The 26,157-nt window shown below is 54.9% G+C and overlaps 2 protein-coding genes across 2 annotated transcripts; one reads left to right on the top strand and one right to left on the bottom strand.

Moving 5' to 3' along the window:
- Window positions 1–1,002: 1,002 nt before the first annotated feature.
- STARD10 (StAR related lipid transfer domain containing 10) lies at window positions 1,003–25,910 on the bottom strand. The gene is made up of 7 exons (XM_044258598.1): window positions 25,827–25,910; window positions 25,126–25,436; window positions 4,908–5,055; window positions 4,206–4,309; window positions 3,512–3,629; window positions 1,668–1,720; window positions 1,003–1,421 (listed from the first exon to the last, which is right to left on the bottom strand). The coding sequence occupies exons 2-7, from the start codon at window positions 25,330–25,332 to the stop codon at window positions 1,176–1,178; spliced, it is 876 nt and encodes a 291-aa protein (XP_044114533.1). The 5' UTR covers window positions 25,333–25,436; window positions 25,827–25,910; the 3' UTR covers window positions 1,003–1,175.
- On the top strand, window positions 7,401–7,895 carry LOC122912614 (60S ribosomal protein L31-like). Its single transcript, XM_044258599.1, has one exon. It carries the CDS (start codon window positions 7,527–7,529, stop codon window positions 7,893–7,895), a length of 369 nt encoding a protein of 122 aa, XP_044114534.1. The 5' UTR covers window positions 7,401–7,526.
- Window positions 25,911–26,157: the final 247 nt, after the last annotated feature.

Below are 26,157 nucleotides of genomic sequence, written 5' to 3'. Positions count from 1 at the left end.
TGGGCAAGCCTGGGATGGGAACCCAAATCTTGGAGAGTTGTAGAATCTCCTGCCTACCCTGCATGGGACATCCACCTCACCCTTCTAGAAGAGAGTCAACTCCAAATGGGCTGTATTTTTCCAGGAGGGGAGGACAGGGCCAAACCTTGGAGAGAACTTCCCAGCCCAAATTCATATGGGGTGCAAAAACACTAGGGAGGGCCAGAGCACAGAGCTCTCGCCCTCCCAACCTGATAGCAGGGGTGTCCCTTAGGTGGCAGAGGGTACCTGGAGGTCACTGAGAACAGGTGAGATTCAGGCACCTCTCTAGGTCTCAAAGCCTGGACTTGAAAGCAGCCAGGTGGAACACAAGACCAGGGGACAGGCATCTGACCACTTGCAGAGGACTGTGAGCCCTACCTTTTCTGTTAACATAGGCCTGAGGTCTTCAAAGTGACATAGGGAAGTCTCGACTCACAGGACCTGGTCCCTCCACTGCATTGAAGTCTGATGACCCTCATCTCAACCCCCAACCTTCCTCCTCCAGAACATGTTGCCCCCAATCTTCATTCTGAGGCCCACAGCCATGTAGTCTGAGACCGAGGAACCTCTCTGCCTTCCTTCTGTGATGACTGGAGAGTGTCAGACCTCCTAATTCCACAGCTTGTACCAGTGGGGCCTTAGGATAAAGGTCACATGGAAGAACCTCACCCTCTGACCCTGGGCCAGACCTACTTCTCTCAGAGCCCTGAAAAGTAGCCAAAGAGCCTAAAGCGAACAGGCAACAAGGACAGGCCAGCAGATGAGTGAACTAATGAACAGATACAGAAGAGAACACACTATGGAACAACCTCACGTACACCCCCAGCCGCACTTGGGGAAATGAGGGGTTGCCCAAAAGCATAAAGGCCAGATGATCAACGATGAAATTCACAAAATGAGCTCTAGAACAGGGGATTAAGGGCTGCGGCGGTCGGTGGTCATGCCCGGGGTTGGTGGGAAGCAGGCACAGCGACGAACCAGTTGAGGCTGTGGGATCATTTATTGGGGCTGTGTCCAGCCAGGCCGCAACGCCAGCCTGGGCAGGAGCCCAGCGTCCCTAGGAGGCGCAGGGGTGGGGGAGGGGAGAAAGCGCGGGAGGATCCGCCACCCTGGCCCCACTCCATCTTGTCTTGGTCCCTGCGGTGGTGCCACGCTCAGGTAAGCGAGGTGTCGTCATCGCTGCCCTCGCCGCCTGCGCCCCCCAAGCGCTCCTCCCGGCTCTCTGTCACAGCGCTCTCATCGATGTTCTCCAGCGAGTCCGCGTGCTGCACGGAGAGCTCCGACAGCGCCAGGCTCGGCAACGGGCTCTGCTCTGGGTGTAGCCACGGCTTGAAGTGCGGCTGATGCTTCTGCTTCCACTCCGGGTACTTGACGCATGCCTTGTACATCTTCTTCATGGCCTGTGGGGCCACGGTGCAGCAGAATCAGGGGTGGACGCGGAGCGGGACTGCGTCTTCTCCAAGTCCCGGCCTGTGCCCTCCAGCTGCTCAGTCCCCAGCTCCCGGTATCCTGACTCTGGCCCATTTCATGACTTCACTCCTCAGCCCTGACTCCGCCCCCTGACTCCCAGTCCCCATCCTTGACCCACCCCCTCATCCGAACCCTTTCCCCCAACTTCGGTACCCCAAAGTGCCAAGGCCACTCACCTTGGGAGCCAGGAACTGAGAAGATTTATTCACTACCCACTTGGGTAAGGAGCCTATGAGAGCAGGGAAGGGTAATGAGGAGAGAAGGAAAGCAGCCACCTAAGGGACCCAGCCCCCACCAAACGTATATACCACCCCACTCCTTCCAGCCTGGGGCTTCCACAGAGGGTACCCTCTTCTCCCTGGGAGTGGGGGGAGGCTGTGAGTCAAGTCCTGTAAGACTGCATCATCCTCACTTTCTCTTTCCACCTCAGCCCAAGGTCTCTAGGATCAATTCTGTTGTGTCCCCCCAAACCCACCCCAATTACCCCTCCCATCCCTCTGCTGTGCCTCAGAGGACTGCATGGAAGAAAACCACGGGGTCCTAGGTGACCATAGGCTACAAGTAGGTTGAAATCATGACCCACCAAGCTCCCACCCACCACCTCCCCTCCACTGACATCCCTTCTCATACCCAACATGTGAACAGCCTTGATGCTCAGCCCTTCATCTACCTGTCCTTCCAGGCCCCCTGCCCCCGGAAGTCTAGCTGCTACACAGGCCCCTTGGCTGAGCACCCCACCTTGGCCCGACCTGGAATCCACAACCCAGTTGTCTGCCCTTTCTCATTCCCAAGTGTCTACTCTGCCTAACATCCATCACAGTTAGTAAGGAGCAAGAGGGCCCTGGGCCTGGCTCACTGGACCCTCGGTGGGGCGTGGGCACACCCAGGCAAAGATGTTCAGGGCTTACCCAACCTCTAGCCAGTCACCCGTTCGCGCACTCACTCCACATCCACTCCGTGACACCTACTCTGGGCCAGTCCCGGGGCCCAAAAAACAGCTCACTGTCTGGGGCCCAACAGTGTGCCAAGGGCTCTGCTGGAGGGGAATGGGCCCACCAAGCAGAGAGCCAGTGGTGACCTGGGTATCACAAAGGAGGTGACATCGGAACCAGCCCTATGGGCATGAGGGAGGGAAAAGAGGTGTGAGGCTGAGGGAAACCATTGCCTACACAGGGAGGTGGGACCATGTAAGGTATGAGGAGGGACTGTGAAAGCTGGGGAGGGGGCTTAGACTTTACTCTGAGGGCAATGGAAAGCCAGAGAAGAATTCTAATCAGAAGAGAGTCATGTAGAAATATGCGTTTTGGAGAAATCCCTCAGTAGCTGTAAGGACAGACAAGGTGGCCGAGTACAGAAAGAAAGGACAGATTCAGGAGCTATTTAGGAGGTAGAATCAATAAGAATGGGTGGCCAGATTTGGGAGCCAAGCAGAGGGCACTCCAGTCAACCCCTAGATTCTTGGCATGGGTGACTGGGGGGTTGGAGGCTTAGGATAAGGCATAACCTAGAAGGAGAGAGAGTTCAGCATGGGACACAGTGAATCTCAGGTCCTGGAAGACATCTGGAAGGATGAATCCAGGAAGCCAATGGCTGCAGGGTCTGGATACTAGCAGAGATGCATGTCAGCTGACTGCAGAGCCTGGGGAACAGCTGAGCCCTCCTGAGGGAAAGAGTACTGAGACATGGAAAACTCGGGTTGCTGGGATAGGCAGAGGTAGGAGCCAGCAAGACAGACAGGGTGAGAGCAACTAGTGAGCGGGAAACAAGTCAGAGCCAGGGCGCAGGGGTCCAGGAAAAGAGCTCCAGGCCTCGTCGCGGAGCAGTACCTACCACCTCGGCCTTTGTTTTTCAAACCATTATCAAGTCTCGAACCTTGGTTCAAATGATATTCTGGATGGAGAGTCCCCCAAATATAAAATAGCTCCAGACAGAGGCCCTTTTTGAACCCTAGTAGATCAGGTCACATCCCCTGTGATATAGGAAAGGATCCCCTGATGGGCTGCTGGGGCCAAGCCCTCACCTTTGGGGTCCACCTGGGCCAGGTAGGTGATGACGCAGCTCTTGGGCCCCGTGCTCTGGATGAGGTAGCCCGTCTGGATGGACACAGCTCGGACCAAGTCTTTCCGAGGCGGGTATTTCTGGGGATGGAAGGCAAAGGGAGGTAAGACTCAGGGTTGGGGCAAAAGAAGTGTCTTTGTGAGTACGTGTACACACACACACACACACACACACACACACACAGGTAGCTAGTTCAAAACCCCTGGCATACACTGCAGGCCAGGCCTGATGCAGGGGTGAGGAGAAAGGGAGGACTCAGACTAGGTCACCCCTGCCTCTCTTAAGCTCCCCCTGCTCTCCCCAGGAAGGCCCCCAGTCTGCAGTCAGGGGTCATGAGCACATAGGTGGGCAAGCACACACACTCCTCTTTGCCCAGGCCAGAGCAAGGTGGCCCAGCCTCAGAGAGGGTCAGAGAGCCCTGCCTCTCACCCCTTGTACCCCCTTTCCCAGCCAGCCCATCTCACTTGCCCACAGGGATGGCCTACATCACTCTCTTCTCAACTGTCTGAGAGCTGAGCAGGGAGACCAGAGCCAATATTCTCACTATGTAGGAAGGAAACTGAGGGTTGGCGGCCTCTTCCTGGGCCAGGCCTGCTGGCCTGGCCATACACGGCCCCTTCCCCTGCGCCCCCAGAAGGGAAGGCAGGTAGACTCACGGGGTGTTTGACTGAGTAGTTCATAATGATGTAGTCAGTGCCCATGGGGAGCCAGGAGCGGAGGGTGATGACATCACGGTTCTTCAGGGGCTTTGGACACCTCCCTGTGGAGTGCAAGGGACAGTTCAGCCAGGCTACCAGCCTGCCTACCTGCAAGGGAGGGCACAGCTGAGGCCAGGCACAGAGATGCCTCATCAACAGCCAGTTCTCCCTGATCCGAACGGGTACCCCAACCCCTGCCAGAACACAGTCCCAGAGCTAAGACTAGGAGAGAGAAAGGGCAGAACCCTCTCCTCTCTCCTCTGGTCTTGGGGACCACTCACTGCCTTCCACGGCTCTTCCCTTGCTGGCCTGGCTGTTTGTGTGATCGTGAGTATATGGGAGAACGATGTTACCATGAGTATGTGTGTCTGACGATGTATGACTGGGAGCATGCGGCACGTGGCCGTGGGCTGCAGCGTGACTGTGTATACATGTGTGGAATATGTATCCATGAACATGTGTGTGTGTGCCTGCGTACGCCAGGGAGGGCACCCCTCCATCTCAGCACTCGGGTGTTGGAGCTGCCTGGCCGCAGGAGTGAGCGCAGGGTGGGCTGCGCTCCCTCCTGGGAAGGAGGGCTTTCTCCCTCCTGGGAGAAAGAGGCTGGGCTGGAGGCCTGGATGGGGGCGGAGAGCTGGGATCGTGCTTGTGGCTGCTCACAAGAGTAATAGCCCACGTCAGCATTGACTGTCAGGCGGGCGATGTCGAAGGTCTCAATGACGTTGCTGTCCCACTTCTTTCGATACTCAATGTCGTGGAGCACGTCATAGAGCGTCTCGGCTGGCACGTCTCGGCATTCCATCCGGCACTGCGGACACACACAGGGGGTGTCAGGGCCACACAAGGTTCCACGCCCCAGCCGGGAGACCCAAGGGGGGACAGGCAAGAAGGGGAGAAGATGGACAGAGAAGAACAGCAGCTCTGAGGCCAGCATGGGCTGACCTCTTGCTGAGAGCCCTCTCCAGCCCTCCCAGCAGCCGCCTGTGCCAGGAGACAGACAGCCCCTGGATCCAGAGACCATCTCCCGTCTCTGCCCCCAATAAACCTCCCCTTCCATCCCAGTCCTCTTCTCCAGGAAGACTTCTGAGAAATCATAAGTAGATGGAGAGGCAGGCAGAGAGAGAGAGGGAAGCAGGCTCCCTGCTGAGCAGAGAGCCCGATGCGGGACTCGATCCCAGGACCCTGAGATCATGACCTGAGCCGAAAGCAGCGGCTTAACCCACTGAGCCACCCAGGCGCCCCTCCAGGAAGACTTCTTGAATGACCAGGCCAGACCTTCTGACTCCCAGATACTAAATCTCTCTCTCTCTGTGCAGTCCCAACCCTTGAACATCATGGCTGAGGCTTACAGCTGACTCAGCGCAGAATGTGGAATAGGTACATGTTAAATGAATTGAAAGCATAAATAAATGCCTAAATGGATGGTTTCTTTCATCCGTGATACTCACTACCATATCATTTGTATGCTTTTTTTTTTTTAATCCAACAAACATCTCTGGATTTTAAAAGAAGAAGATTTATTTCTTCAATAGAAAGAACACAAGTAGGCAGAGTGGCAGATAGAGAGAGAGGGAGAAGCAGACTCCCTGCTGAGCAGAGAGCCCAATGCGGGACTCAATCCTAGGACCCTGGGAACATGACCAGAGCCGAAGGCAAACGCTTAAAGACTGAGCCACCCAGGCACCCCATGGATTTTTTTTTCTTAAGATTGTATTTATTTATTTGAGGGAGAGAGAGTGAGTGAGTGTGGGGTGCCGGGGAGGAGAAGAGGGGGAGGGAGAGGGACAAGCAGACTTCGCATGGAGCACAGAGCCAGACATGGCGTGCAGTGCAGTCCCAGGACCCTGAGATCCCAACCTGAGCCAAAACCAAGAGTCAGATGCTTAACTTACTAAGCCACCCAGGTACACCAAACATCTATGGATTTCTTACAGTTTTTAGCCTTGTTCTCAAAGAGCTTTCCATCTACGGGAGAAAAGAACCAAGGATACTTTTTTTATTTAACCCTCAAAACAACTCTGTCAGACAAGAAATCCAAGGAGGAACTTGAGGCTGAGAGAGGTTAAGTAACTTGCCTGAGGTCACCCAGCTGGTAAGCAGCAGAGCTGGGATTTAACCCAGATCATATGTCTGTAATAGCAGAACTATGTTAAGTTTGCACTCAGCAAGATGAAACTTAGTTCATGTCCTTGTTCTGTGATTTTTCTTCACCTCAAAGCCCCAAACACCAGGATCAAGTTCCCCTCAGCAATTGGATGAGTTTTCTTGTATAGTCTAAAAGTTCTCCCAGCACTGGGCATTCAGATGGTGCCAAGGGAGCCACACATCTTACTAAAAAGGGGATCTAAGCAAACATATGAGGGCGAGTCATACTGCCTTTCCTCTAACCTTGTGTTAGGCCTTGGCACACTAATAGTGAGGAAAAGCCACAGGAAGGGCACATCACCACCTACTGGGTATTCTAGGCATCAGTTAACTCATCAAGCCTGGGATATACTTCACTTTACAGAAAATACGGAGGACAGAGAACCAGCTAAATTTCATAAGAATACAACTGAAGGCAGACGGGAGGCACTCTCCAAGGCCACTGATGCAGTCGCTTCTACAGGTCAACGTCATAATGAAGGGTCTGGGCTAAACTGACAGGACCCAAGAACCAGATAGAAGGTGTGGTCCTGGATTGCATGCTGACCTGGATGAAACAGCTCTAAGGGCTATATTTGAGATGACTGGAGAAATGTGGATATCTTCTGAGTATTAGGTGCACTGAAAATTTACCAAAACAAAGTGGTAGAATGCTGCCTGAGGAAAAGCAGGTTACAAAATGGAATGCGCAGTATAAGCTCATTGTGGGGGAAATCTATGCACAGAAAACCCCTGGGAAGAATAATCACTAAGGTGTTAACAGCAGTAATCTTGAGATGACGAGAATATGATGGTTTTCTTTTTGCTGTATTTCTTGTTTTCTAAAATGTATAGTACTGCTCCTACAATAATAATGACAAGATTTAAGTAGAAAGGTCGCCCAGAGGTACTGAGGGGTGCACTCACCAGATGCCAGGTACTACCCTCCCCCAGACCCCTGCTTCTCCTCTTCACCCCCTTCTTCCTCTAGCCACCAACAGAGGAGAAAGTCTCCCTTTTCCCCCTCCAGGCACTATCCTAAGTGCTTTACACACATTACCACATTTTGTTCTCACAGAAAGGCTCTGAGGTATTAGCCCCACTTTAAAATTAGGACAGCCCTCGAAGTTCCCTTTCCAACCTGGGTCTGGCAGAATGGCTCCTGCAAAGAAGTGTGGTGAGAAGAGGAAGGGCCATTCTGTCATGAACGATGCAGTGACCAGAGAATATGCCACTGACATTCACGAATGCATCTGTGGAGTGGGTTGCAAGAGGCGTGCCCCTCAGGCACACAGAGAGATCCAGAAATTTGCCACGAAAGAGATGGGGACCCCAGATGTGCGCAGTGACACCAGGCTCAGCAAAGCTGTCTGGGCCAAGGGAATAAGGAATGTTCTATACTGTACTCGTGCGCAGTTGTCCAGAAAACATAACAAGGGTAAAGTTTCATCCAACAAGCTTCATAGGCTGGTTACTCAGGTGCCTTTCAAAAGTCTACGGACGGTTCTTATTGATGAGGACTAACTGCTGACTTTCAAAGAAAGGTCTAAAACGCAAAAGGGAGGAAGGGAGGGAGGGAGGGTGGAGGAGGGAAGGAAGGAAGAACCCCCCCCCCCCCCCCCCGCCAAAAGAAAGCTCAAGGACAGACTCCAGCCTGCAAAGATTCACTGTGTGACCCTGAACAAGTCACCCTCCCTCTCTGCTTTTCTGCTGGATGAAAGGGTATGACTCCAGATCCAATCAGTTAACTAACAGGCCCCAATTCCAGCCCTGTGCAGAGCACAGAAGAATCAGAGTTGACTCAGGCCTGTGCTCCAGAGGCTTTCAGTTGAGGGAGGAGACTAACTTGACAATGGAAGGGTAGTCCAAACCACCTGATGAGGGCACAAAGGAGGAGGTCAGCTCTGCAAGGTAAAGGGAGGCATCGAGCTGCATAGAGAAACTGTCTAGAAGGCAGGTGTCTGCCGTGGACCCTGGAAGAGAGAGCAGCCAGGAAACAGGCACAGAGGCAGATGAGAGTGAGGTGTGTAGGCAAGCCAAGTGTCTGCTCCAGTCCCTCTGGTGTGTTGTAGCCTAATGGTCAAAAGGTCCTGGTTCCAGGTCTTAGAGAAATGTGTGATTCTGGGGCTGGGTCAGCAAGTAAGGACAGAAAGTAAGGACACACTCACAGAGTGATAGGGACCTTGCCCTGCAGATACAGGATCCAGCATGAAGGGCTCCCACTGGTTCAGGAAGCGACTTGTCAGGGTTTGCCCAAGGCTTTGCCAGTTTTAGCAATGAAAATCCCACATTCTGGGAAACCCCTCAGTCCCAGACAAACTAGGACAGTTGGCCACCTACCACAGGCTAAAGCTGGAACTACCCATGTATTAAAATAGTGACAACAGATTGTATTCCACAGAACAAAATAGGAAACCAAAGGAAATATAGGTATGAATAAATAAAATTAAGTCTATGGGGCGCCTGGGTGGCTCAGTGGGTTAAGCCGCTGCCTTCGGCTCAGGTCATGATCTCAGGGTCCTGGGATCGAGTCCTGTATCAGGCTCTCTGCTCAGCGGGGAGCCTGCTTCCCCCCCCCCACTCTGCCTGCCTGTCTACTTGTGATCTCTCTCTGTCAAATAAATAAATAAAATCTTTAAAAGGAAAAAAAAATTAATATCTGATGAGGTATAGGGTATTTACATAGCTTCAAAGTAACTTCCCATCAAATACTTATAAATTACAAAGGGAAAAATGAGTAACTTCACTGTAGAGAAGCAGGGAAGACACCTCCTGAACCAAGTGATCCCAGCGAACTTATTAGTAAGGAGACAAATTGGCACTGGCTGTCGCCTGACGGGACATGATGAAGAGAATACAGGCAAAACTTATGTGACGTTTCTGCCAAAGAGGCATAAACACAATCGAATCATTAGGAAAATCAGACAAAACCCAAATAAAGGACTTTTACAAAAGTCCCCCTGCTGAGCATCTGGGTCTGGACAGGCAAGGAAGGACTAGGGAACTCTACCAGACTGAAGGAGACTTCAGATGGACTGACTGATGGACGCAGGAGTGAATGCTGTGGGGGCAGTGAGGGAACAAAGTGAGGGGAGGGCTGGGACGGAGAGAAAGGTGGTGGAGAAGATGGCAGAGGTCAGACCAGTGATGACAGCTGTGGGATGACCTCTACCCAGTAGTCCCGTGGAGGTCTGGATGCTGCAGTGGCCTGTCAATGCACACGCATACTTTACCCCAAATTATGAGTGGGCATCACTCCCACACTGCCAGGTAGGAGCCCAACACCCAGGAGCCGCAGCAGCCAGAATCACAGGGCAGCGAAGGCAGTCAAGCAGGGATCCAGAACCGGCTCTTCCTGTCCTCTCAGCTCTCAAGGAGCACTCGAGGGCAGCCTCTGGGGAAATAGGACTTGTCTAACGAAAGCCAGCTTGCAAAGCTGACTTGGCTCTGCAGGTCCTAAGAGGTGTTCTCTGGGCCCTGAGTGTGTATGGAGGGGCCATGACAACAGGATTCTGCTCTTAGCTTAGAATCCTACCTAGGACCGCCTCCTCCCCTTGGCCAGGCTCAGCGTCCCCAGGGCCTGGGTACACACTGAGAGGGGACCCACACTGCCCAGACGCTGCCCATTTTCCCTAGGGCCTGGGGCTCCTGTGGTTTCCTGAGACAGCGAGTGGTAGTCTGGTAGTCCAGGTATGCACAGCCCCGAGGCAGACCCCACAGGTAAGTATAAACTCTGCATTTCATCTTTTAAATAAAGAGGGAGGGATAAACAAACAAATAAATCAAAAGGGAGGGATGACTGAGTGGCTCAGTCAGTTAAGTGCCCGAATCTTGATCTCAGCTCAGGTCTTGATTTCGGGGTTATGAGTTCAGGTCTCTCGTAGGCTTCCATGATGGGCACAGAGCCTACTTAAAACACATACATACATACATAAACAGGGAAACGTCAAAGGTTTCCCAGGCTGGTGGCAGGCTCCTGGGCAGGCCAGCAGCGGTGCCCTGCTGGCAGGGCAGGAAGCCTGGCGGGAGTGGGGGCACTGTGGGTCAAGAAGCAGGCAGGCTGTCTGGCTGGTCCAGGAACGGAGTGGAGAGTGACTATCGGTGTTCTTACCCTGCCTGGCTCCTGGCCGTGTCTTTCCACAGCCCCGTGGAGGCAGCGCAGCAGAGCCAAGAGGGGTAAATTACACTCGGCATTGCTCCTGCCCACGGTGGCAGCCACCACATGTGCGAGCTGTAATTCTAAGAGGTTTCAGGAGCGATGGTACGGGTAGGGATTAGTCACTGGAGAGCACCCCGGGGGGCAGGCCTGTAACCGGGACCCACAGCCACTGAACCATGGGCAAGTCAGTCACTTGGGCTGGCCCTCTGGGAGCTCCCCCAGCAAACCAGAACCGAAGGGGGGCTGCTTTGGCTACTCAGTGAGGGTGCCACTAGCTGCAGAACCCTCCGAGATTGGGTACAGCAGGGACGCCGACTTTTAGCTGAAAAAACTGGGCCCAGAGGGAGTAGGTAACACCAGGAAACTACAGACAGCGTCCCCCCTTCCCTTCTCGCTAGCCCCAGGAGGCAGAAAACAGAGTGCTCCGAACCCCAGGACTACCACACCCATTGAGCCACGGTCAGCAGGGACTGGCCAAGTGAGGAAGGTCCTCAGGGAAGACTCCAGCAGGTTTTGAGTCTGGCACTCCCATCTTCCAATTCCAGTTCCTCCTCTGGGCACAAACTTCCAAGTCTTAGTTTCTTCACATGAAAAATGAGGGTAATAATAGTACCTATCTCATGGGGCTGTTGGGATCAAATTAAATGAGATAATGGGGTGATATGCCGGTACACAGTAAATACACAAACACAGCGGCTGCTCTGGCTTTAGCAGGCTTCCGTGAGCAGCTGTTTACCCTTCCACAGACCAGGACCAGGTCCCGTTGGCACGTGCTGCCTCGAATTTTGTGCCCTGCGTGCTCCTCTTGCTCTCCCTGGCCCTGCCCGTCTGTCCATTCATCCATTCACCATTCTCTGGAGTCCACTGTGTGCCAGGCCTGCAAGTGGGCAGTAGGGCCTCCGGAGTGAACCAGGAGCCCCAACAAGCGGGTGGCACAAGGGACAAGGACACAAAATCCCATTAGAGGATGAGTTGGGGTCGGGGGAGAAGAGCACAGTGACTGTGGGAGTAGAGGGCAATGAAGCTAAAAGGGAAAGGAGTGGAAATGCCTCTAGTGGGGAAAGGCCGTTTCAGCAGAAGGACTGCTGGGCACCCTCCCTCTCTCCCAACCCTTGCCCTGTGCTTCTCTGGAGGCCTTCCCAGGGCTCAGCTTCCTAGAGAAGAAAGAATCTCCATGGGAGGGAGAGAAGTGGTAGGGAGAGGGGTGGCAGTTTCTCCCAAGACCCAGGAAGATAGCTGACCCCAGACAGGGGGAAAGAAGTCAGGTCACCTTCGTGGGGCTGCCATAGGACCTTGAGGGCCAAAGGTCAGGGCCGTAACATGCAAACTGATGGGCGGGGGCGGGGGGGGGGGATCCTAGTTTGGCCCTTATCCTCAGACCTCACACAGCAGGTCTCCAGTATTCTTGCCTGTGGGATATGTGGGGCACACATATTATCCCAAAGTCCTAGCTAGGGACCAGGGGGATGAGCTCTTCTCCACCACTCTTCTGTGACCACTGGGGAACGTGCGGCCCAGAGAAGGTAGGGGGTCTCTGTGGGCTCTTACCATCCCATAGGCCGCGTTGACTGCTCACCACACTGCATTGTAGTAGACAGTGTTGTAAGAGGAATAATTGTTATTCAAATCATCCGTTCCTAACAGAACCATATTCAAATTAAAGGGAAGTGTTCCTGTCTGTGGGTGGGTCACTCAATATCAAATCACTCATAGCCCTGAACCATAGCCACAACCTCAATAACCATTACCATATATTAAGGGCTCAAAATCACTACCTAATTCATCATCACAAAGGAGACAACAGCTCCTGGCCCATGGACCCCACAGGAACTGACATTTAGGTCAAAGTGCCTCTGCCAGTTGTGAAGGTCACCAAGCTGCGACCTCTACACCAACACTGTCTCTGAGCCTCCCAGCCCCACAGTGGGTATCATCATCCTCATCTTACAGATGCAAAAACTGAGGCCCAGAGAGTTATAAGAATTGACCTCAAGGCTAACTGTGGTGAAGCAGGGAACCAGCACCTGCTTGTGCCTGACCCCAGAGTGTCAAGACTTTCTGCTACCTTCCTCAAGGGGCAGGACCAGCCCAGCCCAAACACCACGCAGGAGCTGGAGACTTAACTAACTGATGGTTATTATGCAGAACTCACTGGATTCAGATGGCTTGCTGCCCAGGAAGGCAAGGCCCATATATTCTTCCTTGGAACAAAGTTCTTCACTGCATCCTTGGACCTCACTCGGCTCAAACACAGAGCCCTTCCAAAACTTAGCCCTGGAGCTCTGGACCTGGAAGACCCCTGAGGAGGTCCCGGCCATCGCAATGCCCAGCCAGACCCAGCCAGGCCCCACGGCTCACAGCTGACTCAGCAGATCCTTTCTGGCCTTGGCTTGGGCAAAGGACTTCAGCTCTGAGTCCCCGTTATCTTCATCTGTCAAACAGAGATAATCCTCCCCTCAGAGAGGAGCTGTGAGGATTAAATGAGTCTTGTACATAAAGCCCGGGCAGCAGGTGCCCTTCCTCCAGCCCCAAGCCGCGGCAGCTTCCCCGACTTCTCAGGCCCTGCCAACAGGAGCACCTTCTTGTTAATTCCCAAAGGGCAGGACATGCAGGGCCAGGGAACAAAGTTTAAAAACACAAAAATGCCCTAGATCCCTCCACAGGGTGGACGAACAGTGAGTGGGGTGGGTGGGCCTCTTCCACCAGGGAAGGGCCCTACACAAATGCACCAGCTCCCCCCCTCACCGCCAGGCAGCACAGACTCCATGTCAGCCCAGGTGCTGAGAGATGCAGACTGGCCTGGGGCACAAGGCCTATGAGAGGCTCCCCTTCAGCAGCCCCTCGACCCTCTCTACTCTGGGTCCCCTCCCAGGATCCCCACTGTCTGTCCCAAAGGCCCCAAGAGGCCCGCATCGAGCTGAGCTGATGGAGAACCTGCCCTTGCCTCTAGGTTTCTGGGGCTCCCAGAATGGAGACTTCTAAGCCCTTCCTCTAAGGCCCCCTACCAAATCTCAAGAAGAGCTCAAGGGCACTGACACAGGCTCAGAGAAAGTGGGCAGTGGGGTATGGGAAGAGAGAGGTCTGATCAGTCCTGCTTTCCAGGGCTTTCCTTCCCAGGCTCCTTCCCTATTTTGTTTCTGAACTTCAGCCTGGCTGCAGCCCTCCCAGTCCTTAAATCCTTCAGGTTGGCCTGGGGCCCTCCTTCCTGTCTCCTCCACCCCACAGGCCTCCTTCCATCAACACACACTGCAGTGCACTGACTTGCCCCGGCGCTATGGCCCCTTGTTCATCTTGGCCTCCCCTGTATCTGGCATGGTTTAGTCAAGAACTGTTTCTGAATGGAAGGGATGAACAGATGAAACAACGAGAGGTTGTGCCCGAGTAGGCTTCCTCTGACTTTCAGAGTGCAGCTCTGAGCCATGGCCGGTGGTCCTTAGTGATTCTGTGGAATCAGAAGGAAAAGTTGTCGTGAAAACCTCCTGGACACTGGTAGAATTCTCTATGGCACTTGAGGCTGATGATTCCTTCTGCTATTACCCTTGCATGAAATGCAGTGTGTGGGGTGGGGGTGGGAGGTCAGAGACAGGCTTCAGGGAAGATTCTGGGACTTGCTGAAAGATCTTTCATAGTTCCGATAAAATAAATTTAAATTGTACCGAGGTCCCAATTTACATTTAGGAAAATAACAAAAATATAGAAAATACCCACAGCTTGTAAGGATGTGGTAAAACTGTTATATCGTTAGTGACAGCAAAAATTGACTCCACTATTCTGAAAACCAATTTGGCAAATATTTTTAAAATCATAAAATTGTCTTTCAGGGGCACCTGGGTGGCTCAGTCAGTTAAGTGTCTTGCCTTTGGCTCAAGTCGTGATCCCGGGCAGCTTGCTTCTCCCTCTCCCTCTGCCTGCCGTGCCCCCTGCTTGTGCTCTCTCCCTCTCAATCTCTCTGTCAAATAAATAAATGAAATCTTTAAGAAAAGAAAAGGAAAAAAAAGAAAAATGTCTTTCAACTCAGTTCCTGGAATCCCAGGACCAGAAATTTATACTCAGGAAAAAACATACCAAAAAGCTGTTACAATATTAATGCCTATATTATGGCATTTATAATTAGCAAAATATATGGAGAGCGACCTGGAACAGCACCCACAGCTGGGCCGGGTTGGGTTAAGACACATCACCAATGACGACTGCCCAGCTACTAAGAACTGGGGGCTCCCCAGGGCGAGGTTGGCTCTGAATCCTTGGAACCTAGACTAGGACAGGCAGGGAACAGCTGAGGGAAAGGTTCGGGAATTAATAATTCTGTAGCAATATAAGAAACTTTTACTGATGTAATGTTAAATGAACGAAAGAAGATACAAATCTGTATCTGTGCCAAGGGCTAAACCATGTATAACTTGTCTACACAATCGAATGAGAGTTGGGAGAGAACAAAGAAATGTTTTACACAGGAATTGAGGCTTTGGGTAATTTTTCATTTTTGGATTCTTGGTACAACAGTTTATACAAGGCATTGAAACTATAATTTTCCCCTCTGCGTTGAACTATACTTTTTCCCCCTGCGTTGAGAGTGTTGTCCAGAATCCAGAGGTCCTCATTCCCTGGACCTGGAAGTCTGGGCGGAGCTGAGCTGGGGCCTGAGGCTGCCCAGGCTGAAGCCGAGTCAGCCTGGAAATGCTCCCTATCACCTGCTCAAGCTGGGAGTGGAAGGCGGGGGGGCGGTGTCTGTGTCCTCAGGCTGCACCAGGCGCTGTGGGGCAGGCCAAGAGGGAAGCCAGTCTGCAGCTACAAGGCCGAGCACTCAGTGGAGTCCTACAGGATAAAGGGAAGAACAGAAGGCACTCAGATGAAAACGAGAGCTCCGGGCAGAGGTGCCAGTGTGAGTCTGTGCCTGGCAAAGACCTGGACTGGCTGGAGGAAGGGGAGGAGGGGAGGGCTCAAGCAGTTCCATCAGGTAACCTGAGCGAACAAGGAAGGAGGCGGGAGAAAACAGAGCCGTCCCTTGAGAACCTCAGACTGTTCATTCATTCATCCGTTCAGCAAATGTTAACAACGTGCCAGGCTCTGTGCTAAGAGCTTTACAAATTGACTTAATTCCATCCTCTCAATTACCTGGGAGGAGGGAGATTATGCCCATTTGTAAATGGTGGCCCAAAACAGTGAAGTGAAGGAACCCACCCAGACCCGCCTGAGTCTGCTCCGGTCGACCGCATGGGGCCCTGTGCTGCTCTCAGTCCAGGGCTGAGAGGCTTACACCGGCTCTGCCTCCTTGCTCCAGCACCCCCGCCCTGTCCCAGTCTCCAGCACCCTCCATGGACCCCAGCACACCCCTCGGGCTCCAGACCAGCAGGCCCCAGCTCTGCAGCAGCAAGCAGCATCGGGTGTGAACATCACACAAGTTGACCTCCTAGCCTGGAGCTCCTGCCGCTGTGCTCCAGCCCTGGGGGAGGTAGGAGAGGTGGACAGAGGTAGAGTTGAGGGCAGGAGAGCTGGGAGAGGCAGACAGTGGGTGGGCCTGGAGGAGAGGGAAAGAGAAGGGGTGACTCGAGAGACAAGACAAGGGCCAGGGCTAACACACAGACACAAAGACAAAGACATATTGGAGAAGCACCTTCTAGGGCTTCGGGGACTGCCAGAGGCCTGATGCCCCAAAGCACTCTCTCTAGTAAGCTCCAGACTTCATCTTCCACGGCCTCCTCATACCTGAGCACGCACTCACCCTGTCCAGTGCTGCCATATTATCTACCCCAAAGGCCACTGCCCTCCCCTCTCCTCCGGCATCTGGAACCCCGGCACAGTTCTGGACTCATTCCTCACTCCAATCGGAGTTCCACTCAGCCACCACCTTCCAACACCTCCTGCTCACCAATCCGAGGCAGGCATCCCCATCCTCCCTTGAACCACTGCAGCCGCATCCTTGTCCCTAGTTTCCTGGCTCCCAGGCCAGTGCTTGCCCTGCCCAAGGGAACTTTCTAAAAGCCAGAACTGAGGGTGGCATAGGCTTGAAAGTCCCTGCTATCTCTCTCTGCCTTCGGGCCCGGATCCCAACTCCAAAATGTCCTCCTCCTCTCTGGCTCCGCCTCCACTCCTTCTCACTCTGTCTGTACTCCTGCCTCTGGGAGCCCTTGGCACTGAGGGATTCGTGGAGAACTGCTCAGCTTGCAGCCTGGCTTCTGCCAGGCTCCCAAGGCCCTGCCCAGACAGCCCCCGCCACCACCATGCTGTCTGCCTTGGGGTCCCCACCAGAGTTCTCTTGGAGGGCTGTCCCCGTCGCCATCGGTCTCCCCGCTAGGCCTCAGGGATAGGGCCTGGGTCTGACCCATCTTCAGGTCTCCAGCACCTGCACACTGGCTGAGGTGGGGCAGAGTGGGTGGGAGGCCATGAGAAGAGGTTTGTTGACTGAATAACAGGGACAGAAAAAAACATGGACGGAAAGAGACAAGTAGAGACATAAAGGAAGAGGTGGTAACCCTTGGACATGGGGACAGGAAACACACCCCAAGAGGAGACTCTGAGAGCCAGAGGTAGGCCCAGGGGCCAGGCCAGGAGGCTGGATGGAGGCAGGGAGGGCAGAGCTGTGGTAGAGCCAACCCTGAGCCCCAGGCCAGAGCCGCCAGGAGACAGCTGAGGAGACATAATTGGATCAGAGACAACTCTGCTGCAGTGAGGGGGCGTGACTCACACACACAGTAACGCCAGACACAGAAACACACAGTCCCACACTCAGAGGCACATACACACAACCTCAGACACCGGCACGGGTGCGCGTATGCGCTCGTGTACACACACACACACACACACACACACACACAATACAATTTACTGACCCTCGTCAGAGCTGGCACAGGGGCACCTGGGAGGAGGCTCATATCACACACACAGTCGCCCGCAATCCAGCTCCCCACACAAAAGATGCACATGGAGAAGGCCAGACAAGCCCTATCACATCACCCTGTCCTCATGACACACAACCACCATCTGGCATCTTATTTAATTATCGGTTTGCTTCTGTTTTCTCTGGTCTCCACCTCAGAATGTAAGCCCATAACAGCAGGGTCTGAGCTGTATGATTTACCACTAAATTCCTAGATATAACACAATACTTGGCATACAGTATATGCTCAATAAAAATGTGTTGAATTGGGCGCCTGGGTGGCTCAGTGTGTTAAGCCGCTGCCTTCGGCTCAGGTCATGATCTCAGGGTCCTGGGATCGAGTCCCGCATTGGGCTCTCTGCTCAGCAGGGAGCCTGCTTCCTTCTCTCTCTCTGCCTGCCTCTCTGCCTACTTGTGATCTCTTTCTGTCAAATAAATAAAAATTTAAAAAAAAAATGTGTTGAATGAATGAATGTGGAAGACACACCTGGGAACTCCACCCACTCTGGTTGTCAGGCCTCTGCCTTAAGACATCACTTCTGGTGATGTCTTCTGGGTGCCTCAGTCAGTTAAGCACCTATCTTCGGCTCAGGTCATGATCTCAGGGTCCTGGGATAGAGCCCCATGTTGGACTCCCTGCTCGGCGGGGAGTCTGTTTCTCCCTCCCCACTGCTGCTCACCCTGCTTGGGCTCTCTCACACTCCCTCTGTCAAATAGATAAAATCTTAAAAAAAAGGGGGGGGGGCTCCTGGGTGGCTCAGTGGGTTAAGCCTCTGCCTTTGGCTCAGGTCATGATCTCAGGGTCCTGGGATCCAGCCCCACATGGGGCTCTCTGCTCAGCAGGGAGCCTGCTTCCCCTTCTCTCTCTGCCTGCTGCTCTGCCTACCTGTGATCTCTCTCTCTCCGTCAAATAAATAAATAAAATCTTAAAAAAAAAAAAAAAAAGACTTATCACTTCTTTGGTCCAGAATCAGGTCACAAGCAGTCTGGGGAACCAAAGATAGGGATGGGGTATCCAGGAGATGGTAGAGGGGATCTCAAGAAACCAAAGACAGATGCAAGTTGTGGCATGAAACCCAAAGGACATGATTTCAGTGGCCCAGGACCACAGTACTCATCCCACTTCCCGTGTGTGTGTATGTGTGCGCATGCGTGTATGTGTGTGCACATGTGCTGCGGGGTAGGGTGGGGCAGTGAACATGTGCAGGCATTGCTCATCTGCCCCAGGACATGACTCTAGAGACAACAGAGGTAGCAAGTCTTCCAGGACCCCAGGCTGAGAGGCAGAGGGGCAAATGGTAGGCTAAAGCCCCAGAGAGGAGCTTCAGGTGCTATGTCACCTGCCCCAGGCTCTCTCATGACAAGTGAGAGGAGCTTGGATTTGGCATGGGACCCACCACTAAGTCCTAGGCCTGCCACGTTCCTTCACTGTCTGGGTTTCTAAAGGTCCAGGGGCCCCAGAGCACTGAGGCCAGCCCCAGCATACCAGAGGGGATAAAGTAAGGCACCAAGAGGAATAGCCTGACACCTGGTCTGAACAGCCGTCCTTCCGCCTGTTGATGGAGCAGGTTCTTCCACCCAGTCAGGAGCAAAGGTAAAGGGTCGGGGCTGGAATGAGGTTTCTAGCCTGTCTATCATGACAGCAACCTGGTTGCCCAGCGTGTGGCTGCTGGGCCCTCAGGAACAGGCTGGAGTGGCCCAACCGAAGGTCCCAACTCACAGAAAACTGCCAGGCTTCTGGAGTCATGGCGCCCATGGCCCTGGCTCCAGGTGGCCCTGCCAGGCGTGGAGACGCAGGAGAAGAAAGAAAACCCATCTGTCTCCAGGACTCCCTCCTTTCTCTCATCTCTTGAAACTTTAAAGACTCTCGGCTGGAAACTGAGCTGGGGCTCGTTAAAGTTTAAAAGCCAGAGCCTGGGGAGCTGGGCGTAGATTAACAGAGCCAGCCTATGGGCTGAGGGCTCTTCTGGCCCCAGGGGGACACTGACTAGAGGAACCCACCTTCACCCCACTCATACTCACGAGGTTCTTGCCCCCAAGGCAGGCATCAGGGAGCTATACAACCACACCCTCTCACAGCCCAGCCTGCACAGCCCAGCCTGCACATTGCAAAGGGTCATGCTAAAACCGCCAGCTTCCATCCATCCCAGCTCCTCTGACTTGCTGGATGCAGTCGCCAGCCCTGGAGGCATTCCCCACAGCCCCTGCTTTAGCATAGACTGTGGCACCTCTGTCCAGACAAATATAGATTCTTCCTCCTCCTCCTACCTGCCTTCTTGAAAACCGTCCCCTGGCATCCTGACACCCAGGACCTGCAGGACCCACATCGTAGGGCTTTGGTCCAGCTCTCTACTCACCTCTAAGCCCCTGCATCCCCAGCTCTATCCTAAGCCCCCTGCCAGTCTCCTGATACGCTGCTCTAGGTCCCACCTCCAGGCCTCCCGCAACTGCTCCCCTGTCCGGAATGCTCCCAGGGCTATCAAACATGTACATCTCATTCTCCACCCAATTCCAGATGTATCACCTGAGCATTCCAGGAAGACTTCCCCAGGCCCCAAGGCTGGTTCAGGGCCCCCCTCCGGATCTCCACAGCACCTGTGACAAGTGTCCATCCACGCACAAGGGAGCTCCTTGAGAACAAGGCATGGGCTGGAGTCCCCTCTCTGTCCCTTACCTCTCATACAGGGCCAGGCAGAGAGGCTATCAGTGAGTGTTCGCTGAAGGAGTGAATGGATGAGATGCCCTCAGAGAGGCCCCACTATCCATGTCTCTGGAATGAGGAAGTTAAAGCCGAGGTGGCGGCAGCAGCATGCTCAAGGCCATGTGGTTGGGCCTCCGGACCATGTGCTTTCTCCTCTACAGCCTCAGCCTTACCCAGGGACCTCCTCCAGAAAGACCTCCCTCAAGTTTCCAGCCCCCTCTCACCTTTCCCTTCCCTGAGCTCCCTCACCGGAAGGTCCTGACCCTGACTGTCTGGAGGCATGCTCTCTGGGAGCCTGTTTGGTGAAGTAAGCAGGCCTCAGCTCTGAGCCACTGCCCCCAGTTGCCTCCAGGCCAAGTCAGAGGTAGAGCCAGCTGGGACAGTCTTCAGGACTGAACCCTGGATCCAGGCACCCCATCTAGAGAGCTCTCTGATGGCACAGAGTGGCAAGGCCTTAGCTCACCTTCCTTACTCTGTGCCCAGTGGTACAGACCCCTCTAGCATGGTCTAAGGCCCAAACAACCTCTACAAACCACCTGCCCAGCAGCTTCCTATAGAGATGGGGAAACTGAGCCCCAGATGCACAGAGTTCCAGCCTGAATCTGAACTCACTGAATCCAAGGCCCTAGAACCAGATTTGCTCACACTCTTGCCTCTATAGAGAACACTGACTTGGAAAAGTGAAGTGACCTCGGGTCCCACTGAGGACTGGGCTCTTGGTCAGCTGGGTCCCCTCCAGGGTGTCCTCCCAAAACAACACTGCACAGGGAGACCCAGGAAGGAGAGAAGGGTATGTTGGGACCCATGGGGTTCTAAACACAAAAGGGCCCAATGGTGTTTATAAGCAAGCCCAAGGGAACAGAGAGATCTCAGCTTTGGAGACCCAAGGGCCTGCATTCTGATCCTGCCTCAGCCAACTATAGCTGTTTGGCCTCTCAGAAGTGAATTCCTGCTCTGAGCCTCAGTTTCCACATCTGTTCAATGGTGTTACCACAAGACAGCTGTGAAGACTCAGTGGGAAGCCATAAGGAAAACATCTGTCCCTGCCCCCACATTCGCCATGACCCTGGGGAGTCTGTTAAGAGTGGTAAAACTGTTAAGAGTGAGAAGGGCCAAAAATAAATAAATAAATAAATAAATAATAAAAATAAAAATAAAAAGAGTGAGAAGGGGATCCTTGGGGATCCGTCAAATAATCCCACATTTCACAGGGGAGCTACTGAGGCACTTAAGAGAAAACAGACTTGAAAGCTTAAAACCTGGGGTGGGAGTGATATGGGAGCCGGGGAACAGAGAGGTCAAAAAGGGAGGGGCTGTGGAGCTCTCCCCAGAGCAGAAGGGGAGGAGCCTTTGGAAAGGAAGTCAGAGAAGACAGGTCCCCACCGCCCAGCTTCCTGTAGCAAGAGGAACCTCAGGTTCTCAGGCACACTTTCCCAGGAGACATCCCACCCCTGCTGCAGCCAGCAAGTCCCTCAAGGCCCCCCGGATCACTGGGCCCACTCCTGCCTCTGTGGTCCGCCTGTGGACATCTGCCCATGCAGTAGGCAGGGGTCACCTGCCATTGTCATTCCTCTCTTCACTGGGTTCTGGAAACTTCTGAGGACAGGGCCAGGTCTCCTCCACATCTCACAAGGCTGGCCAAGCACAAGGCTAGGCCGGCTGTAGCAGCAAAGAGCCTGAGCACAGGAGCAGCAAGGGCACAGCTTGGCAGGCCACATCGCCGCCTACTCTCTGTCCCCTCACTCCTTTCTCCCCCACTGGCCCCAGCACAGGTGTTCTTAGAGCCGGCACAGAAGGAGAAACAGCCCAGAAAAGGGCAGGGACCCACCTATGGTCATACACTGAGGACACCACCACCAGGACTGGACCCGAGCTGGTCCTGTTTAAATGACCAGCAGACCCCTGAGTTTTGCATTCCTCATACACACAGATACCGGCCTGGGCATCAAGAGACCTAGGTCTGGGCTCCAGTCTGCCTTCTGCCTTAGACCCAGGATCCGTGTTCAGCATCTGCCTGTGGGACAAGGCCTGCCCTCTCGGGAGGTGGTGTCTGCCTCCTCGCCAGGGCCCAAGGCACAGTGCAACCCCCAGGCCAGGCCAGACTGGAGGCCAGGAGGGAGGGCAAAGGTGGAGGTGGCCTCCAACAGCCCCTTCCCTTTGTCTTGGCTCTGAATGCTGGTCCCAGAGCCACAGTGGCTCTCAGGGACCTCTGGATACAGGAACAGGGAGAAGATAAGTCTAGGGGAAGAGACACAAGAGGAGATCAATCAGAGATAGGCAGGACCCCCGCCCCCACCCTGGGATCACGAGAACAAGGCATGTCCAGGCTTTCCCAGCTCAGGGGGATGGCTCCCAACAGGCTGGGGCAGGATGGCGTAAGGGGCCAAAGCTCAACAAACAGCTGCGGGTGAGGCCCAGCCCCCCGTAGTGACCCCATCAGCCCTGGGACTCTGGCTGCAGACCTGCTATGTGACCTTGGCAGGCCACCTCCCCTTTCGGGGCCTCCAGCTTTCTCATTTATCAAACAGGAATGGGATTATGAAAACACTGCAGTACTTCAAAGAGTTATTGATGGGGTCAAATGCTGTAATGTTGACTAACAGAGTGAGCCAATCAGACAGGGCCAGGTGCTCTGGAGCCAGGCTGGCATGGGTCCTACTTCCACCTCAGCTGCTCTGGGACCTAAAGCAAGTGACTCTTGGCCTCAGTTTCTTTGTAGGATGGAGACAAGCCTGCCCAGGACTGGCCAGAGGGTAAATTCAAAGGTGGAGAGAGACAGTCCCTGCTTGGCTCAGGGCAGGAGCTCCTGTCAGAAATGGGATTCACTGCGTGGAAACTGGGACTCCTAAAATCCTGAGGATGGGGAGCTCAGAGACCTCTGCCCATCTACCAGAGCTCCACTGGGCTATGCTGAGGGGATCGGGAATGGGGGCTGGCCCCGTGGGATACCCATAGCCAAGGCTCCAGCCTCCATCCTAGGCCCCAGCTCTGCTCACCTCCTGTCCCCAACTCTATCTCCATTGTGGGGAGCAGAACAGAGAGAGCCAGGCTGGGTTCCAAGCCTGGCTCTTCTAAGACTTAGCTGTGTGACCCTGGGCTGGGCCCTGTCCTCTTCACAGGCCTCAGTGTTCTCACATGTGCCCCAATGAGGAGGGAGTATGAAACAGGGATGGCAAAGGGCCTTCTGGCCCCCTCCAAACTCTGCTCAGTCTGAGAGGGACGGAAGATCCATGTCCTGCCTAGGTACCACAACACCCAGTTTTTCCAAGTCCCCTTCTCTCCCAAAGAAGGCCACCTGACAAGTCTGATCTGACCACAAGGGGTCTCTTGTGGGAGTCTGGCCCCAAGACCCACCAGCTCCAGTCCAGTACTGGGCTGGGTTTATTCATTAACCAAACCAGATGGAGGAAGCAACTCGGCCCTATTGACACAGAGGGTGGGAGTATACTGGACTTAGTTCAGACCTTCTGCTTCTGGGGAGCCTTAAGCCTTCCCCAGGTCACAGTCTGGAAAAGAACCTTCTTCTCAACAACAACCTTGCTCACCTTTCATTCAGTTTGTTCCCTCCTTCTTTCCGTCCTTCTTTCAACCAACATCCCTGCTCTATCTAGGGACACAAAGAGAGATAGGATCTGTCCCTGTCCTCAGAGAGCAGCAAGCTGGAACACATCAACTGCCCTTTGCTACCCTGCTCCTCAGCATCAGACATAGATCAGGTCCCCAGGAACCCCTAGCCCAAGGGCCCTCAGGCCTGGGCAGAGTCCCAGATGGAGAGACACACACACATAGACACTCAGAGAGAAAGAGATAGATATCTGGGATCCAAACGGAGAGTCACGGTGGCAGGGTTGGAGTGGCAGGGAAGCAGAAAGGATGAGTTAGAAGGCCACATGGGACATATGAACAGAGCTTTAAGTGACGAAGATACAGTGAGGCAGAAAGGCATGGGGTCAGAGAGGGAAGGTCAGATATCTCCAACCCTGGAATGAAGTCCAGATGCCACAGTTAAGTCTGAGAGTAGGTCCTGGGCAGAAGTGTCCTCTGAGTACCCTGCCCTTCCCCTCCGCCCCAAAAGAAATGCACTCCTCTGCACTGAGGAGGAGGGCAGCAGAAAGCGGAGAGCAAGGGAAAGGCAAGGGAGGCGAAGGGCACAACCTATTGCCAAGAGCCCATTGAAGGGAGACCTGCCCCCCCTCGAAATGTGGCATAACAGTAATGCCTGATAGGTTGGAGGCAGCCACTGAGGCCTCTAGACTACAGTCTTCACCAGCCTCTGCCCCATCTCATCCTGCAGGGGAGGTGGGCTCATGGGGTCCCAAACCTCAAGCCTGTCCTGCATGGAGGAAAGTCACAGGAATATGTGGAGTGGGGTTGTAGGCTCTGAGGGAACCGATGTACCAGCATCTGCCTTGCACCTGCTGGCCTCCCTTGGCCCCCTCCTCCGAGAGCCTAGCCCTGTGTAAAGCACAGACATCCAAGCCCTGACCTCAGGATCTGCCAACTAGGATCCTGAGTCCCTGCAGAAGACTCTGGGTGAGCAGGGGAAAGAAGAGGAAAGAGCAGGGCATCAGGCGGTAAGGAAATCAGGTCCCTGGCACCCAGAGCTGCAGAGTGGAGACAGAACCAGGAATTAGGGAGAGAAGGGCTCAGTCTCCCCACCTGGGATAACTCAAGTTGGGGACCCGGTGAAGTCTTGCCAGGGCAGAGTGGTCCCAGAGGGAGACCACTCCCCTAGACAGGCCTGGCAGCAGCCCACCTCCCCAGCAGCAGGCAAATGCATGAAGAAGACTGGGCTCTGGCTGAGTGAAGCCAGAGTGAGTCACACCCCCTCTTCCGGCCTCAGATGGCCTCTGTGTAAGGAGCCCTTGCCCAGCAAACTGTGCCTCCTCCTGGTGGGAGACTCCTTCTGAGGCCAGGTGCACAACCAGGTGTCTGTGGCCCTGCGGGGGAGCAGAAGACTCCCTGTCTGAGGTGGCTGGGCGCCCTGGAGGCTGCACGTGGGGCAGGGCAAGCCTACCTTGATCTTGTGCAGGGTCCGATCCATCTCCACAGCCTGCACCCACACAGACACGCCGGCCTTGCTGTAGGTCAGATTCCAGCCCTCCTCGGCCTCACACTCCGACCGGAAACTGCGGAAGTCCTGGTCGTCGGGCACCTGGACGCTATCGCGGCCCAGGACTGGCCGAGGCCCTTGGGGCTCTGTTGAGGCAGCGGACTTCTCCATGGGGAGGCCCAGGGCCCTGGTCCTAGTCCAGCTCTCCTGGGTCCTCCGCGGAGGCTCCGACAACGTCGACGCGGCTGCAGATGCTGACGCCACCTTCCTGGGACCTGCAGGACCGGTTTGAGGTCGGGAGTAAGTGCGCTGGGGGCGCGGGTGGGGCTGTCCGGGGTCCTGGGCGGATGGAGAGTTCCAGACCAGCAGGAACTGGCCCCCTAGTGAGCGCGGACCAGCACCGGGCAGTCACAGGGCCACCCCCAGGAGAGACCCCAGACCTCCCTGGGGCCGGAGTGGGGGCTGCGATTCGGGTGCTGGGGGTTCCGCGAGACCTCTTCGGGAACCCAGGGGAGGCCAGGACCCGAGGTGACGGACGGTCCGGCGGGCGCTCCGCGCAGCGCCGGCCGGACCCGCTCAACTAACTCGGCAGCGGCTCCGGGGCGGGCTGCGCCCGGGGCGGGTGGTGGGGGCGGGGTAGGGCGCCCGCCCAGCCGGACGCTCACCTGTGCCCGCTGCTCGGCCAGGGCCCGCCGGGGCTGGGGGTGCAAGCGCCTCCGCCGCCGCCGCCGCTGCCCGGGCGACCGGGGCCGCGCGGGGGCTCCGGGGGAGGAGCAGTGGGTCCCGCCGCCCGGCCCCGCCCCGCCCCGTGCCCCCCCCAGCCCCGCGTGCCCCCTCCCTTCCTCCCTCCCTCCGGGCTCGGCTCGGGGGCTCCCGGGCTCAGCTCCCCGGGGCTTGGTATTTTCCAGGCTGCGGAGGTACAGCTGACGGAGCTCGGAGCCCCGCCCCGCCCCGCCCCGCAGGGTCCTAGCGCCCGCCCCCGCCCGCCCCGGGAGG

The sequence above is a fragment of the Neovison vison genome, chromosome 7, assembly GCF_020171115.1.
Source record: "Neovison vison isolate M4711 chromosome 7, ASM_NN_V1, whole genome shotgun sequence".
Classification (NCBI taxonomy): Eukaryota; Metazoa; Chordata; class Mammalia; order Carnivora; family Mustelidae; genus Neogale; species Neogale vison.
This window is presented reverse-complemented; position numbering and strand designations above follow the sequence as displayed.